This window comes from Aphis gossypii, chromosome 1, assembly GCF_020184175.1.
Source record: "Aphis gossypii isolate Hap1 chromosome 1, ASM2018417v2, whole genome shotgun sequence".
Lineage (NCBI taxonomy): Eukaryota > Metazoa > Arthropoda > Insecta > Hemiptera > Aphididae > Aphis > Aphis gossypii.
In genome coordinates this window covers 55,485,597-55,503,138 of record NC_065530.1, presented here as the reverse complement: position 1 = coordinate 55,503,138, position 17,542 = coordinate 55,485,597, and the positions used below count along the sequence as shown (strand labels likewise).

The window sequence follows — 17,542 nt, the reverse complement described above, 5'->3', positions numbered from 1 at the left end:
CGACTGACGGCCGACCTGATAACGGGTACCACCACCACCGCCGCCGCGCGTGATAACGTCACCGACGGCTCAGCTGCAGCTGCTGCGGGCCCACCGAGTCCGAGTTTGTTGTGCGATAGGCGCGGCGGCGTTCGTGGGCTGGGTTGGACCGCGGTCGGGTGGGTAAGCTTTGATTCTTTCATCCACGGACGTCTCGATGGCGCGCGTGAAATTTTCAAATATACTTTTTCTTTTTTTTTTCGCTACCGTACTTGCGGGTAATCGCGAACAACGCGAGAATGAGACGTGGTAACATAATACGCGTTAGGTTTGGCTAGTAAGTTTCCTAATTGTGCATTCGTTTTTAGATATTTGTGCGTGTTATCTATAGTGTTTGATTTGAGACGTACCTGTAGGGCTTAGGCTATTAAACAGAACGTTTTGCTTTGAGTTATTCGTATTTTGATTTTTACGCGGTACACCACAATATTATAGAGGTTTAGTGCAACGTAGAATTCATTTTACGTTTAGGAATTAAACGCATTTTAGTTTAAGTTCGGCGATCTGCATAATATGGTGGGCCTGAATCGGCCACAGTCAATATTTTATCGAAGTGACGGTGTAGTGACTCCGAAGTATTTTGAAGTGAGTAAATTCAGATGTTGTTAAATATAATTCGAGGACACTTTTTGTGTTTGAGAGCAAAAGCGATGTGACCGAAATTGCTTATATTGATTTTTACTTTACAGTTTTGACACAAGGCTCTATATAGGTATGAGGCTGAAGATGATTAGATGCGATAATTGGATCTCTATGCACCGAGAAAATCGTTGTATTGTTGGCCTATTTAGCGACAAAACTACAAAAGTATAAGGAGAAGGTTGATTCGCTGTTAAATTGTTAAATACGAGTGATGATTTTGTAATTACGCCTCGCTTACATTATAGAAATGGCAGAAACGATATCATTGTATGGTTATTAAGGTAGGATTTAGTTTATTTAAAAAAATAGACCGGATGTCTTGCTCGGTAGAACGCCTGTGTGACACCGAGAAAAGCTTTGGCGCTGTACCTACTAATAGCTATTTACTAATTGTTTTTTAGGCTGTATCCTAGTTCCGTTCTATACATCAACATTGAATTTAAAGATATAGTGTTGTATATAGTTCTGTTCCGGGTTTTTAAATGAATATATCTACCAATTCCGTACTGTGTCAAATATTTAGTCATTCCAGTTTAGTCCCTTTTCTACGCTTTTTTATATTATGCTATAAAATATATATATATAAAAAATAGTGTATATCAAATATTAAAATCTATAACTAAATAACTTACTAGAGCAACTAGATAATCTGATGCCAGTTTGACTTTAATTAGGTACCTATTTAATATTTACTAATACTAAACTTTGAATTATTATTTATATAATTACGATTAAAATATTATGAAGATGTAGGTACTATAATATTATGAATCGGTACCAAAAATGCATTTTATAGCAATATTTATACAACATGTTATTTATCATTATTATTTTAATTATACCTTTTTTTAACTGGGACTGAATTGGTATGTAGTATGTAGTACCTTTTTTTTTAACCGGGACGGAATTGATATTAAAAAAAAAGGTTCTCGGGACGGAATTCGGATGCAGCTGTTTTTACTCTATAGGTTAGTGTCTATTTTAGCCTATAAGTACGGTTTATAACGTATCATTTTTATTGTAGATAAGTGAAGTATAGATATTTTAGAGTTATAATGAAATAATCAATATTTTGATTAAACAATTGTGTGGTAAATGGTCGTAATTTTATAGAAAACTAGTGGTTAACTACATAAATAATATATTCTCTAAATAAAAGTTGAACTATAATATTTATTTTTTATTATTTTTATTGTGGGGTACTGGGATGTAATAAACCCCAAGACATTAAAGATGCAAAAACCGTCTACACACTAACGAAGGGTTAAAATACTAATAGGTAGTTTAATTCTCATTTTTCAATCTATAAATAGCACTATACTATAATATATTCTAAGTAGGTACATAACACTTTTAGAATTGAAGCACATGACGTGCACATTACTTTTTGAATTATAGAGTTAAAGGTTATATTTAAAAGAAAATAATAATACCTATAAATACATCATTGAAAAACTAATACAATATAATTCATTTTTTGGTTTGAAAATATTTTCTAAATAAAAACTATAAATACAACTCAATCTATTAATAATCAATAATTATAGTTTATTCATGTGTAGTTAGTGGATGATTATGATGTAGGTACCCTGCAATTATGTATATATAATGTATGTGATTATGCTTTTAATTGAATATTTTACATAATAACCATTGTCTGATTTAATATATATATCGATTATAATTTTATCAAATGATTAATGAAATATGTTTGTTGTGCATTGATAAAATTATAAAAATGAATTTTAAATTATTATTATTTTTTTTTATTTCTTACTAATAATTAGGGGTTATTTATTTGATCTTGTTTAATTTGATTTATTTTATTTTTTTAATTTATTGTCACAAATACTTACAGTATACTGTTACATATTAAGTATCAGGATAACATTTTTTATATTTATCAATATTTCATTGTAATGATATGCTCAGTGATCACATTTCATTGTTTAACAATTTAAAAATAATAAATAAATAATGGTCAGGTTGTTGAGCTCAGATAATGGTTACTCCCAATAGACCCAATATAAATCTTCATCACTGATGAAAGGGATGATTCGAATTGTAAGATCATGTAGAAACAGACACGTATTTGTGACAAGATTTGTGACTTTTTTATAAGTTGTTAGAGATAAGGGAATGATTGAATAAGGGTCTCTGCCACTATAAGGATAAAACTAGTTTATTGGAAACGTAGAGGTCTTTGATAAAGTTACCAGCCACTCTGGTCAGCATGACTGTGTCGTCTTTTTCACTAGTGCATGCGTATCAGCTCCATTAGCAAAAACTCTCACACCGAAACTTGCGAGCGACAACTGGACCTTACTTTTAACTAGCTAAATAAGTGTTGTACTGTTGTTATACACTGAGAGTCTGAGACATACATTTTCACTTAACAACGCGTTTGTGATTATTTACAGACTAGTCAGATCACACAATTTCACCCAAACAACTAATTACTTATTGACAGACGAAAATTTCAACACATTATTATTATATGTAAATAAGAGGCTTACATTTCTGGGAAGGGGGGTATTTGTTTCACTGAAGAAACTTCATTAAAAAATAGTGTCCAATGTGTTAAATAATTTTGTATACTTAAAGTATTAGTATGTGAATTCGCTAATTTATAACTTAAGACTAACGATTATGACCAGAACAGATTTGCACATTATATGTAAATATATAATACACAGGAAATAAAATTTGAATAAAATTGAACCTAATATAATTATATTATAAGTATAATAATTAGTGCTTAGGTTTGTTTTTAGTAAGAATTGTATTTCAACAATAGAATAATATACATCGGGTTATTTTGTACCAATCCATTGTCGTGTAGAATGCAGATGCTTAGTCGTAACACAGCGACCCAAACCGTTTCTGATATTATAAAAAATAGTTTACCACGAGCAACAATATTAACAAGCAAATATATATATTTTTTTAACATTATATATTTACATTCCTCCAGCTTCCGTCTACATAAATCAGGAAGTGTTTATTAAAAACTCGTGCAATGAAAATTATTCAAAAATTTCAACAAACTAACTTTGAAAATTTGATGGCTATAAATAAGGTTATATATAAAAGTTATTTAAAAAAGTAGTCTTTCTGAATCTGTAAAAAGATGAGCATACTTTAGTAGTAACATCTTATGATAGTTAATTTCACGTACAGCCATGTTTAATTAAATAAGTTTAGGTAACTATTTATTACAACCCACCTACACGATATGATAATTTAATTTTGTTATAAGAGGTGACTACTACATTATTGTATTACCTAATATGTAAATTGTACTTATATTATACACATTCATACCACATATGTTCATGTTCATTGTTCATAATTTCATATACACTATATATACCTAATATAAACTTACTGCATTACTCATTTGAACTTATATCATATAACTGAGTTATATATATATACTAAATGATAAATTCAATTGTACATATTATAAATTACCTAAAAAAAAAAAAATAATTTACAGTTTAAAATTTTTAATTCAGAAATTAAATAATATATATTATGACACTGTATTACTCAACCTTGAATGATTTTTTTTTTATTCAAGGAATTATTTTTATTTTTTTTCTAGGGATTTTTGTGGTAATATAAATTTTTTTTTGTCGTGGTAGGTCTTTATCTCGTGGTGGTGTTAGCGATGATCGGTGGTAGCTGGTATACGTATTATTATACCTCTTCTACTCCATCAGTGTTTCTCAGTTTCCTCATCAATTCACCTAGGTGGTTTATTTATCGTTTTGTCATTTCCATTATAAATTAGGATCTTTAAATAGTTTAAACTTGTTACGACCAAGCCTGAGCGTTGTCTAATTGGTTTTGGAATTGCAAACACGCGTGTTATTAAATCTGTTAACAAATGTATTTATTTATTAAGACACCATTACAATGTGTCACCGTCACATACTCGCTAGTCACATTCATATATACCTTATACATACATATATACTATATTACATTTTATTAATGATTTATACAAAACAATTTCCAACTGCTTGTAATGTTTTGTGTTTTAATAATTATATTTTTTTTAGAGATATTAAAGTAAATTATGAAAATGTAAAGTCAACAATTAACCATAGAAATACATATTGCAGTGAGGTTTTTATATTTTTTTTATTAAATGATTACCTAATGGGATTTGATTTACTAAATAAAATTAATTAAAAATAAAAGTGTCTTAATCTCATACATATTAGTTATTAAGTTTTTTTTTTAAATTTTTTATTGCTAGGTTGAGGTAGAAACATTTATGTAGTAATTTACAAACTGTTAAATTGTTCTATGTTATATACATTTATATAAATAAATAAATATATAAAAAAAAATACTGAAATAAAATTTTGTAAACAATAATATAAAATAAAACTAGATACATTGAACAATTATATTTATTTATTTATTTAGACAGGCAGTTTCCCAATAGTGAAATAAAATTTAACATGCATTTTAAGTAAGTAAACTATACCTATTTAAATGTGTATTAAAACATTAACAGTTATACGTGAGAATATTCATCATTATATTTATTTACTTATATTGTTTAAATCTTGAACAGAAAAATCAAGATCATAGTTTGTAGACTAAAGTTATATTAAAATAAAATTCACAACCATACCCCCTTAGCCATCTTTTGAAATCTTGATGAATTTTTATACACAAGCTTCTCCAAATAAAAGGTATATAAGTTATCTTTCATACACAAACATTCATATTAAATTAAATGATACCATACATATTTTTAAGCAAAATTAATGCATTTAAAAGTATGTTTATTTTATTTTTAAAATGAGAATCTACAGTAGTATATAGTTCTTCTTTAAAAATGTATTTAAAATAAATTTCATAGATATATTATTGAAAATCTTTCTTTCTATATATTGTATTAAAGAAAGATTTGAAAAATCTGTCTTGATGCATTGAAGTTCTAATCCATGTTCTGTTTGTTTGTATTGCAGAAAACAAGTGTTCATATGTAGCTGAATTGACGTGAACGGCTAATACTACTTGTAAAAGGGAGTACACATGTGAATAGAGGGATTTATCCAAAAATAATCAATAATATAAGTAAAGTTAATGGCTGTTAACCACAGTATGATAATATTAAGCAGTAGCAGTTCTTGCTGGCTGCTTTCATTCCATCAAAATTCCCTATCGCATTTATAAAAAAAAATTAAGTATATATTAATATTATTTTATAAAATTAGAATAAATTTGCCAACGTTAATATATGTATGTAAAGATTCAAACTTTGGTCTACTCCGTCACATTGTTATATATAATATATACCTACCTAAAGATACGACCAATCAATTTTAATTTTTAAGAAAGTCAAATAAACTAGTTTATAATGTTTAAATTTTATAAGTATGTTTAATACAATATTATTCATTGGTATAAGTTAATTTACGTTTGCTTTTACATTTACATAAAGTGTAGTAAATTTAATTTATTTAATTTCAACTTTGGTAATTGTTTTATGTACTTATTTATGAGATAAAATGATAAAACTAAAATTATTGTGTGATATTTTTGATAAATTATATATTTCTTATTTTTCCGAGTGATTAAAAAATATATGGGAATTATTTTACGACGAAAACTTTATGACCAAAAAACTGGACAAATATTGATGTATCTTTTTGACTTTATAATAATAAATAAATTATAAAAGTACACTTATTTTAATACTCCATTAACTGTTTCTTGGAAATTTTAATCTCATAATTGATATTTATTAGGATTTTTTTTTTATATACAAGCGTAGTGTTTTTTGTTATACTTATATGTAATTGAAAATTTAATCATAATTTTACATAAAATGAATTCTATATTTTATAATATTATGAACACATTCATAAATTATATTATTATTTTTTATTTTTCAAATTTATATTTACGTTTTAAGAGATATGTTATGAAGAATAAGACCATATCATGATTTAATATTTTTTTTTTATAAAAAAATAAGAACTTCGTAGGTATATAAATTCCAAGAATCTAGAATTAGTGAATCGCAAAATGCTAAGTTTATGATGTTAGATTTCATGATGTATTTAAGAATTATTTTACTACTTTGAAACTAAAACTTGTTCTAGTAGATTCTATTATAGTTGAAAATGTATAAACAAAAATTGTAAAAATTGTACAAAAATTAAACTGAAGTTTATATTATATTATATTATATTATACTGGCTACAGAGTCGTAAAACTATGTTAGGGTATAGCCGTCTAGTTATGTTTCAAAATGTGATTAATATGTACAATATACATAAAATATAATTAAAGTAGCCCATAGGTACATTTGAAGCTAACTATAAATTCATTATTTTATACAATTTGTATGAAAGATCGTTTCAGCGTATACCTATTTGTTTTATTATGAGCTTGTTCATAGATTATAGGCTGGACCGAAATAAAATTTATAGAAGCTGCAGTAATAAAAAATAAATACATTTTAAAGACATTGCGAGACTTCAGACTCTAACATAAACGAATATAGGAAAATTAATTTACAGGCCATCCATATCGTTTATAAGGAGTTAGAACATTAAAAAAAAAAAATTTAAAAAAATGTTTGAAATTATGTTTGAGATATAATTTTATATAAAACATTCCTTTACTATGATAAAAATTTCATAATCAAAATCCAATAAAGACAATTATTCATTAACTCTAATTGCTTCGGGGATTGTGTGGTAAATAGTAGATTAGTACAAATTATAAATAAACTAAATGTAGAATCTGATTTTTTATTTTTGAAAACTCAACTCTATTGTCTCATTAGTTATTAATCATTTAATCCCTTTGTGCCGTCACGCGTTTTATCTATATAATTACAAATTTAAGAAATAATTTAAAATATTTATTAGTCATCAGTGTTGAAAATAGGAATAAAATTACATTTAAACTAGAAAACGCGCATGAATATGAATTTTAATATTTTATTAAATGTATAATATATGAGATAAATATATTACATAAATATTAAAAAATAAAATATAAACGAAAAATAAAAAGATTGACTGACATGTGTTCATTTAATTTCAAGTGTAGGTAGTAAAATACTGAAAATAAATAATTTTGTGAATTGAAAGTATATTGATGTGACTATAAGAAAAAAGTTGTAAAAATTCAATTTAAAAACACAACGTGTGATATATTTTGAAATAGATTAAAAATATTACTGGAATGACTCGATGGGAAACAAGTAAATATTTAATATTCAATAAAACTAAAACTATACTTTTTCAATATATGCGTTATTAGATAATGCGGCTATATGACAAATATAAGAAAAAAATTATATAAACATAATAAAATTTAACTGTAAAAAATTGCAATATTTTTAATTTACCCCTTTTTTTTTATTCACAAAACAAATTTTTAGCTATCTGCGCTATATTTTTTGTTATTTTCTTAAACATGTATAATATGATTGACGATTACTCATATAGTCGTATATATTGGTATATATAAAAAAAACATGAATACGAATTATAAAAAAATAAATATTTACATATTACGATTTTATATTTATTGGTTGTCTTGCGATAATTTATTGTACTGACGGCTTAGTTATATCTATACAGTATACACGATTTCATTTAAAATACTTTTAATTAAATCGAGATAATTTTAAATTGCGTAAAAATTTGATTTTACTCTAATACCTGGTACCTATAGTAATAAGGTGTTCAGGTAAATTATATTTAAAAACAATAGGAAATTGAACAGATTGATCCCTTATACATACGCTGCATTTTTAAAACTTGACATAATACCTAATATGCTTAATGAGTATCATCTATGGATATGAATGCAAACTGCTTATACACTTTTTAAGTTAATATTGGGACATTTATTGTAGTAATATATTTTAAATAAATAAAATAAACTTGATGGAAGTTAGAAAATGTATTTAATTGTCAATTTGTCATACAAATTTAATTATATAGGTATCATATTTAAAACTAATTATAAAATAAAGTATTATTTATATATTATTTATTATCAATATAATTTTTACAAAACATGAATATATTTTATAAAAAAATTAATATTAATATACTTATAGAGTACACAACACTTGTGTTTTCTTATATATCTACCAACGAAAAATATTTAGTATAGTTCGTAGCACATTATCAGTATGTATTACATTATTGTATTATAAAAAAATCAAATAAAAAATATAGTTGGGCGTTTTATTAAAATATGTAGGTTTATCGACAAGAAACATATCTATTAGGTAATTGTGCATATTCATTCCATGGTTTAAATATTTTTTAGGTTTAAATTTAATATTTTAATTTTGATGTAGGTTCAATAAACAAAGATGAGATAATAATAAATAGTCTTAGTAGAGATTTCGCTAAATTTTTTTTTAATAATTTTAGACAAATGATACTTGATATGTTCTTGTATATTTTTATTTAATACTAATAATTTATAATAATATATTATGTCGAAATTGTATTAAAAAATATACTTTTGATTGGCTTATTTTGATAATTATATAGTATACACCAGGTATGCGCACTTCATTTTATCCTTAAATAATGACGAACGATTTAATCCTATCTAATCGTTATAATAACTACATAAAATATAAAATAGATTTAATATTTAGTCTATAGTACTTATTATATTTTTTAGATAATTTTCCTTAATTATAAAATGTTTATAAAATATAATTCATATTATTTAACTTTAATTTTTAAATTACCATGAAAGACTTTATAGATCAGCTATTATCATGGACTATTATTTTTGGTATATAATATGGTTTTGAAAACTTAGAAGTTAAAAACTTAAAAGTAACAAAATTTGATTTATCCATTAGCATTAAAAAAAAAAAATGTTTTGCTTATAAAGGTATGGTTACCCTGTCTCGTTTGGACGTGGCGTCATAATGCCGCGGCCGTGGTGTTGTTCCACTGTTTGACGCCTCAGGGAAACCGTACCTTAAACAATTTATAGTAATAACAGTCTATTTTTATTTGAAAAAAAGAGTATGTATCACCATAGGACACTTTTTAAATAGTATATAAAATCGAAGAGTACTTACTTTTAACCAAAAATCATAATTTGAATAAATGCTTAATTAAAGGTATATAAATAAGAGGAGTATGCTTGCCGCTTGGTGAATCACCTAATAATTTTTAGTATACAATTTAATATTTTATTACATTCTCGTCGATTATTAATATACTTTTGGTTATAAAATAATTTGTACATAAATTTATTTGATATAATAAAATACGATATATATATATATATATAAATAGGTAAACGCACATACAAAAAATTCATATTAGGCATATTTTGTAGGTATTTATTGATGGTCAGCCCAAGTGACATGTCTTGGTTGAAAGTCAGAATTTAAAGTCACACGATCGTTAATGACCTTTTGATTTGATCGGCGAAAAAATGACCAACAGCCTAATACAATTAATGTTTGCATAGTGACTAGAATTATAGCGATTGCTAATCCTATAGGCCAAGTAATGCACCATTCATTGTTGCGAATTACTGTAAAAATATATAATTAATTGTATATTAGAAGGAATCTAATAATCATTATTTAAAACTAATTATAGTTATTGGATAATTTATTGGTTATATTATTATAAAACATATTTATAATTTTGTAATAATAAATACGTCGATAAATTAAAAAATAATATATACTATAGGTAGATAATACTGTAATAGTGTATAGAAAATCATCACATCAAAGATGAATTATTAATTTAATAATTTATTCTAATAGTAATAAAATTTAACTGAAAAGTTTAAATTTCATTATATCTATAATGAAATGATTGGAGAACATTTTATATTAACTATATACATGGAATAACCTAATATTTAAAGTGAAAACATTTTTATTTTTAAGTATATTTGACAATAATAGTTTAATTCAAACCTGAAGCTTCCAATCTTCTTGATGATCTTTCATTATTATTGTGATTATTACTAATTTGACTTTGACTGCCTATAATTTCTTCTTGTTCTTCAAGAGAACGTACTACAATTGCGAGTTGTAATGGCACTTCCTTTGTTTTAGCTTCCGAGGTATGCACATCGCGTTTTCGCCGACCATAAGACACTTGTCCGTTTCCACAATCACTCTATAAAAAAACATATTAGATGGTACAAAATTTATTTTGAAATAAATCTAAAAAAAAATGTCAACTAATTTATTTAAAAAAATTTATAAATACTATAATTGTACTCACTGGCTTACACAGCTGATCACAAAACATCATCATGAGACTAAACCGTAGCACAGGTGACGAAGGAAAACGGAATGCTTTGAATTTAGCGACCAATGAATTTGGAGGTGTTAAATTCAAAACCGGAAATGTCGTTGGTTCTGGAGGACATCCTCTCCAATCTAAAAGTAACAACGAGTCCAGACCATCTCCTGAACTAGCAATCAAGTGGCCTGCTCTTAATTGTGTTGCGTCTAAAACAATTGTTTAAGTAATCAAGTGTCAATATAATGATAAAAGCAATAAATAAAAATGTCTTACTATATGGATGATTCACATCAATCCGGAGTTCTAATTCATCTCCAAGTTTCACTTCAGATACTTGTTTTACGTTTCGTCCTACTTCTAAAATTCTCATCTTAGCGACTTGATTTGCAGAACCAACTAAACCATTTGGATCATATCCACCATCGTTGTATATAGTGTTATGTATGCTATAAGATAAATAATTATAATTGTCATGATATTGGAAATAAGAATGCAGTATTTGGAATTATGCATTTAAAATATAATGTAAGTAAAAACTAAATACTCAAGTTAAAATTGTTAATTTTCAAAAATAGATTTTTTTTTAATTGTTTGATATATATTTATATTCAAATTTGATACAATAATACCCACTATTTATAATTGTCTAAAAAATAATAATAATTTAAAGGACATATAAAAATTATGCAAATGATAAAATGATGTAATAAATATAATAGTATTATCTAAAATATTTTAAATAAAAAAATTGGGGTTCAGGCAAACAGGTATCTATTGAAGAGCGATGTAACTATAGTGTTTATATCTTATCTGAACATGCATATTTAAAAAAATCGAGTGAATTAAAGTGTTTTCTAAATATTATGTAGTTATTTAAAAGTCGAATGAAAATTTTTATTCAAAACGTTTACATACATAGAGTAATTTTTAAAATATTTAATTAAATGTTCATTTTGATTAGTGATTGCATTTAAAAATCATTTTAGCTAAGCATGCTATTTGTTAAACGCATTGGTAGCATTGACTTATGATGTGCTCATTGACTATAATATTTTTTGCATACCTAGGTTCTGCTACACCAAACGTAGCGTCTAAAGTAATGTTATGTGGTCTAGACGCCAAGAACGACGGGTGGGGACTGGAACCAACAGCACATGACACTTTGGTCACTCGATCGCCAACGGTTTGTATAATCGGGTGGTGTTGCACTACGACAACAGCTGTAGCCAATTTTCTATTGCTGTTTGCCGATCTAGCTACTACAACGTCACAGCGATTACGTTGAGTGTTATTTTCAACGATCGGCAGGGTAATCGTTGTCATATCTGTATGACGACCGTTAACACCGCATTCTTCTGGTCTTCCTAGTACAAACATTCTGCCCTTGAAGCCTGGGGATCTCAACGACACTATCATAGAATCATCATTACACGAGACGCTTACTGAAATCCAACATTTCAATAAGGTTTTTTTTATTATTATTCATAATATTATTTTATATGCATTATTTATACGGGCGGGTGGTGAAAATGATTATTCAGAAGAAAAAAAATGTGTAAGAAAAATAAAAGTTAATAATATGATATAGAAATTTATTGAGGTGTATAATATCATTATGTGTACGAGGCTTAAAATATAATTGGAAATCTAACAATTAATTACTTTTAATGATTCATTAGTAGGTTTAAATACATTTTGAGTCAATTAGTTTGGAAAAATAAATGCAGTCTTACAGTCAATACAAGTAATTCTTTCTATATAAGTGGAACACGGTGATGGAATGAGTGGGCCAGCAGTAATTGTGTCGTCACCGTGTAAAAGACAAAGCGAACCACCAAATGCATCCGTAGGACATTTAAAAGTATAACCTCTGCAGCTAAAATATTGTTCAGATTCACATCTTTCTTTGCACTATATAGAATACATTCATTTAATTACTATTTATTATTTTATTAATAATAATATTATTTATTCAATGTGATTTCACTTCATACTTGTTCAATATTAATGTTTTCTATTTGTAAGTCCACTTGTTGTAAAGTTCTATCATAAACAGGTTCGTGCCAGCATGAACTCATTTGATTTACACCTTAAGTTGTAAACCATTATTTAATATTTTTTTATCATTGTAATATAAAACATAAGATAATGTATATTTTAAAACCTGGCAATGTATTGGCGCATTCGTTTTCTAAATATTCGACTTGACTCCGACTAGGATTAAATGCTGTAGGTTTTGTTTTGCGTGTTTCTGAATTCAAAGAACACATCTTGGTTGATCGAAAGTAATTAGCTGACTTACAATTGTTTTGATCAATACATAGTTGGGCACATCGCCATTTATCGCCAATATTAGGTAAAACCGAATATTGAAAACCAGTTATTTCGTAGTCCATGGATACTTCGATTGGCCATGCTCTTCGGTTACATGATTCGGGAACTAATAATGAATTTAACAAAGTTACGAAATTGTTTTTTTTTTAATATATATATAAGAAATATTTAACTAAATATATTTGGGTACTTACCGCGGAGGCAGGCTTTCCTAAAAAAGTTTACATTAGGGGTCACGACAATATTGTCGGTGGAACTTCCCATGTTAGGCACCCGGTAACATGATGTTGACGTATAATCTATTATGAAGCCGGCACAGTCCACCGACTTTCTACATCTACAATTCATAATTATTTACGGATGTCAAATGTTAGACGTATAAAAACGTTTTAAGAAGTATCTAAATTTTGGGTTTTAATTACCTATTGTAACATTCTGCCGTTATGGCAACTCCAGGTGTGCTGGCGTATAATAAAATCGGCTGTACTACTGATCTCGGAGCAGAATTACTATATTTGACGTATGTTACTGGAACGCCATCTGGACAATCTTGACCTATAGTTATACAATTTAAGTTTGAATATGTTTTAAAAATATTATCTATCAATAGATTGAAATGATTTTCATAAGGTTGAACAGATATATTTAAGTATACTTTTGTGATGTTTAATTCAAATCGTTAAGTAACTAGTAAGTACCGGCATGTGAATATAATTGGTAACGTAGAAGTATCTTTAAAACTTAAATAGGTACGTTCTAGTAAAAAAAAAAATTACTCCTTGTCAGTTATTTAAAAACGTATTTTATTATATATCACGAGATAAAAACCACTTAAATGCGTATAAATTCATAATTGTATACTTAATGACTTGTTTTAAATTGAAATAACTAAATACTACATGTAGCATATATTATTAATAAATTAAAATAAAGTTATATACTGTCTAGTTCACCAATAAATAACCTATACTAATTAAAATAAAGAAACAAATTTTACGTATAAAAGTCTGAAACTACGAAATTAAATTTATCCGAGTTATTCTTTTCAACTCAAAAAAAGCGAAAGTATACCGAAATGACAATACATATGTACAACTTAACAATACACTTTGTAGGCGTGTGGTATATACCTAGCTAATTTTGAAGGTCAACTTAATTGTGTATTATTTTCACGTTGTATTATTATATAACACAGGTGGTCCCAGCTTACAACAATGAATGCTTATTTTATAAAATACCAGTGTCATGATCAATTTTATGATATAAATTGAAAGCTCCCGCTGATCATGGCTGTTTATATATTTAACGTGAAAATTAAATGGCTGATAATTATTTAATGATTCGTTTGTACGTTGTTTTAATTAGTTAGTAAGCAAATTTATTTTGTTGATATAGGTAACATTTATTAATTTTATATGATAATTTCATTTCATTCTTTAATTTAAATAAATAACGAGCCAAAAACATTAAATAAATTAAGAAACACGAATTAATAAAGTTAGTTAATGCACCAAGGTCCAAGAGTATATAATGAAACTTTGTAGAACTACTAATGTGATAAGCCAAAAATACGACTATTGTTATTACAATTTACTAAAAAAGTTCTCGAGTAAAATTCAATTATATAATTTGTGATATATTAATATATACGACATAAATTAAAAATGAGTTCACTTACTGGAGTTATAACTATAAAAACGTAACAATATTTACTCGAGTTATTTAATATTCGTTATAGTAACTAACTGAAAGTATAGATGCATACAGATGTAATATTTTACATAAACATAGTCTGTGAATATTTATTACTTATTAAAGTTATTGGTGCTACAGCCTCTAGACATTTGCCTGACACTATTTTTATTAGTAAACGTATTCGTGTCACACTACAATATATTGTGTATGACAATTATTACACCACTACAGTCAGCTGCTGTCCTTATAATGTACAGTCTACAGGTATTTTATATTTTCTTAAATATTTAAGATTATCTTTAAGGCCCGAATTTAAATATTCTAAAAACTATTGAGGACAAAACCATACAATATTGATTAATAATATGGTAATAACTAAATCTATATGCATCAAGTTATATATATATATATAAAAACTAATAATATATAAATATCTCCTAATATATTAAATAAACAAAAAAAGGTCAAAAATGTTTACTGTCAGATACACCAACCACCCGAATGTCACATCAATCATAAAAGGAACAGAAACCTATTTTTAATGTTTTTTCAAAATAATTTTTACGAAAAACAAAATGCCACTCATAAATTCAATTTCTTTAGCTTGCAAATCAACGTAAGTGGTGGTAAAACGATCATCGCTAAAAATGTATACACAAATTATTACAATCTTTAAATATAATATAATAAAATTAATGATTATATTCATTGTAACCGAATTACTTTTTTTAAATTTAGTTAATGTAATAATATGTAATATGAGTATGCGTATAAATATACGCAGTGTACTTTTAAATTCAATCATTATTTTAGAATAAATTAAACATTCTGTTTCAATGGTTTAAGTGTTAAGTGGCAAATTTCAATTTTTGACTAATTTCAGTTAAATTTTTTTTTATTATTATAATAGTCCTGATTTTATTAAAATGGTGCAAACACAATCGATCAATTTTTTTCCTAAAATAGCCAATCTAATTGATTGCAAATTCTTTATTCCTTTCTTTTCTTTAATAGTGAGATACAAACACGCGATTTATTTTGCGTTTAGACATGTTAGTCATGTTTGGATCATAAATGCATAATAATATGGTGCGACTGGTGCGTAATAGTTATAGTAACACATTAACGTATTTATTGGTTCCGACAGATTTCGAAAGACCGCAGAAGATATAATGTGGAAAAATGTATACAATATGTATACTTATCACGTATTTATTATACAAACATACACTGAAGGTGGAAAACTGATATACTAATGCATATTTTTTATCGGTTGGCCCGAAGAATAAAAGTAAAAATGACAGTGACCGTCGTACCAGATATAAAAGTACATTTTTTTAAAACGATATGATTAATGCATTATATTATTATAATAACATTGTGGGAACACGTTTTACATCGATATTTGTCCAATATATTGGCGGGCAGGATGTAACTCCGAAACTGGTAAATGTACTCATATACAATGAAAAATAAACACTGTTTTGATAATAGGTTGTGGTGATATTTATCAATAATTCTCTAAACAAATAATATAATATGATGCGTCAATTAAATATTTGTCGGCGTTTGATAAAAGTGATGATGATTTTAAAGAAGACAATATATTTTAACTGGATACCTCGTGGTTCATCTTTTCCGTTAAATCGAGTCACAGTTAGGGCCATAAAACTGAGTCCGCGTAACAGTCTATACAACAAACAGGTGCGGGTAACTTATTAAAATCATTTTTTCCTCGACCGTCGATCAACGTCGTTAATTCCCCAGAGAATCTAAGGTATCGACTCGAGTCTTCTACACAACGACTTTAGTCTCTAGACCCCGGCACGTTTCACCCCATCGCCCCCCGTCAAATTCGACACGCCGTAGCAGCAGCAGCGTATACGACACGCATGACCACGGCGTTAAGTCGGCTTTATGCGTTTCCACTCAACATCAACAATCGTCGTACAACATTATAATATAATATAAGAGTAGAAGTCGCCGTCTCCGGACGATTGCGGCGATGACTGTGTTCAGACTTACCGTGCACCGGTCGTTGGACAGCCGCGACGTACACGACCAACAGCAACAGCGCCCCGCGCGATTCCATAGCGCGGCGGCGTTGACGGCCGAACACCCACGTCCCCGCGCCAATGGCCGTCTCTTCGATACAATATTATATGTTTTGCGACGGCTGTATCGTTACGATTTGCAGGCAATGTGCGTCGTTTTGATGCGGAGGTCGATGTTGTTGACGGACGGACAGGTATTATTAATGACAGTGACGATGATGATGATAATACGTCGTCGGCGGACGGTTTCGCGCGCGCGTGTGTTGGCGGTACGCACGTTGGCGATCGTTTAAACGACGACGGCGTGCCGCCACGGCGAATCTACGCGGACTGTTGACGGACGGACGGGCGGGCGGGCGGGCGGTCGGCCTTGCGACGGGTCACGTGCTCTGCCGTCGACGTTGACGTCACCGCGGACCGGGTATACGTCTAATGGTTATATTATTATTGTTATTATTGTTATAACATTGTTATGGC

The 17,542-nt window shown here is 27.8% G+C and overlaps 1 protein-coding gene and 1 long non-coding RNA gene across 2 annotated transcripts; one reads left to right on the top strand and one right to left on the bottom strand.

Annotated features, from left to right (window-relative positions):
• Window positions 1-180: 180 nt before the first annotated feature.
• Window positions 181-6,411, top strand: LOC114125247 (uncharacterized). Its single transcript, XR_003592505.2, has 3 exons — window positions 181-624; window positions 729-962; window positions 5,673-6,411. It is a non-coding gene; the product is annotated as an uncharacterized LOC114125247 (long non-coding RNA).
• A 3,443-nt stretch (window positions 6,412-9,854) lies between these two features.
• Window positions 9,855-17,373, bottom strand: LOC114125248 (uncharacterized). Its single transcript, XM_050197201.1, has 11 exons — window positions 17,037-17,373; window positions 13,739-13,871; window positions 13,511-13,653; window positions 13,147-13,422; window positions 12,977-13,071; window positions 12,716-12,893; window positions 12,046-12,424; window positions 11,256-11,428; window positions 10,959-11,188; window positions 10,646-10,850; window positions 9,855-10,248 (listed from the first exon to the last, which is right to left on the bottom strand). Exons 1-11 carry the CDS (start codon window positions 17,101-17,103, stop codon window positions 10,052-10,054), a joined length of 2,076 nt encoding a protein of 691 aa, XP_050053158.1. The 5' UTR covers window positions 17,104-17,373; the 3' UTR covers window positions 9,855-10,051.
• Between the last annotated feature and the right edge of the window lie 169 nt (window positions 17,374-17,542).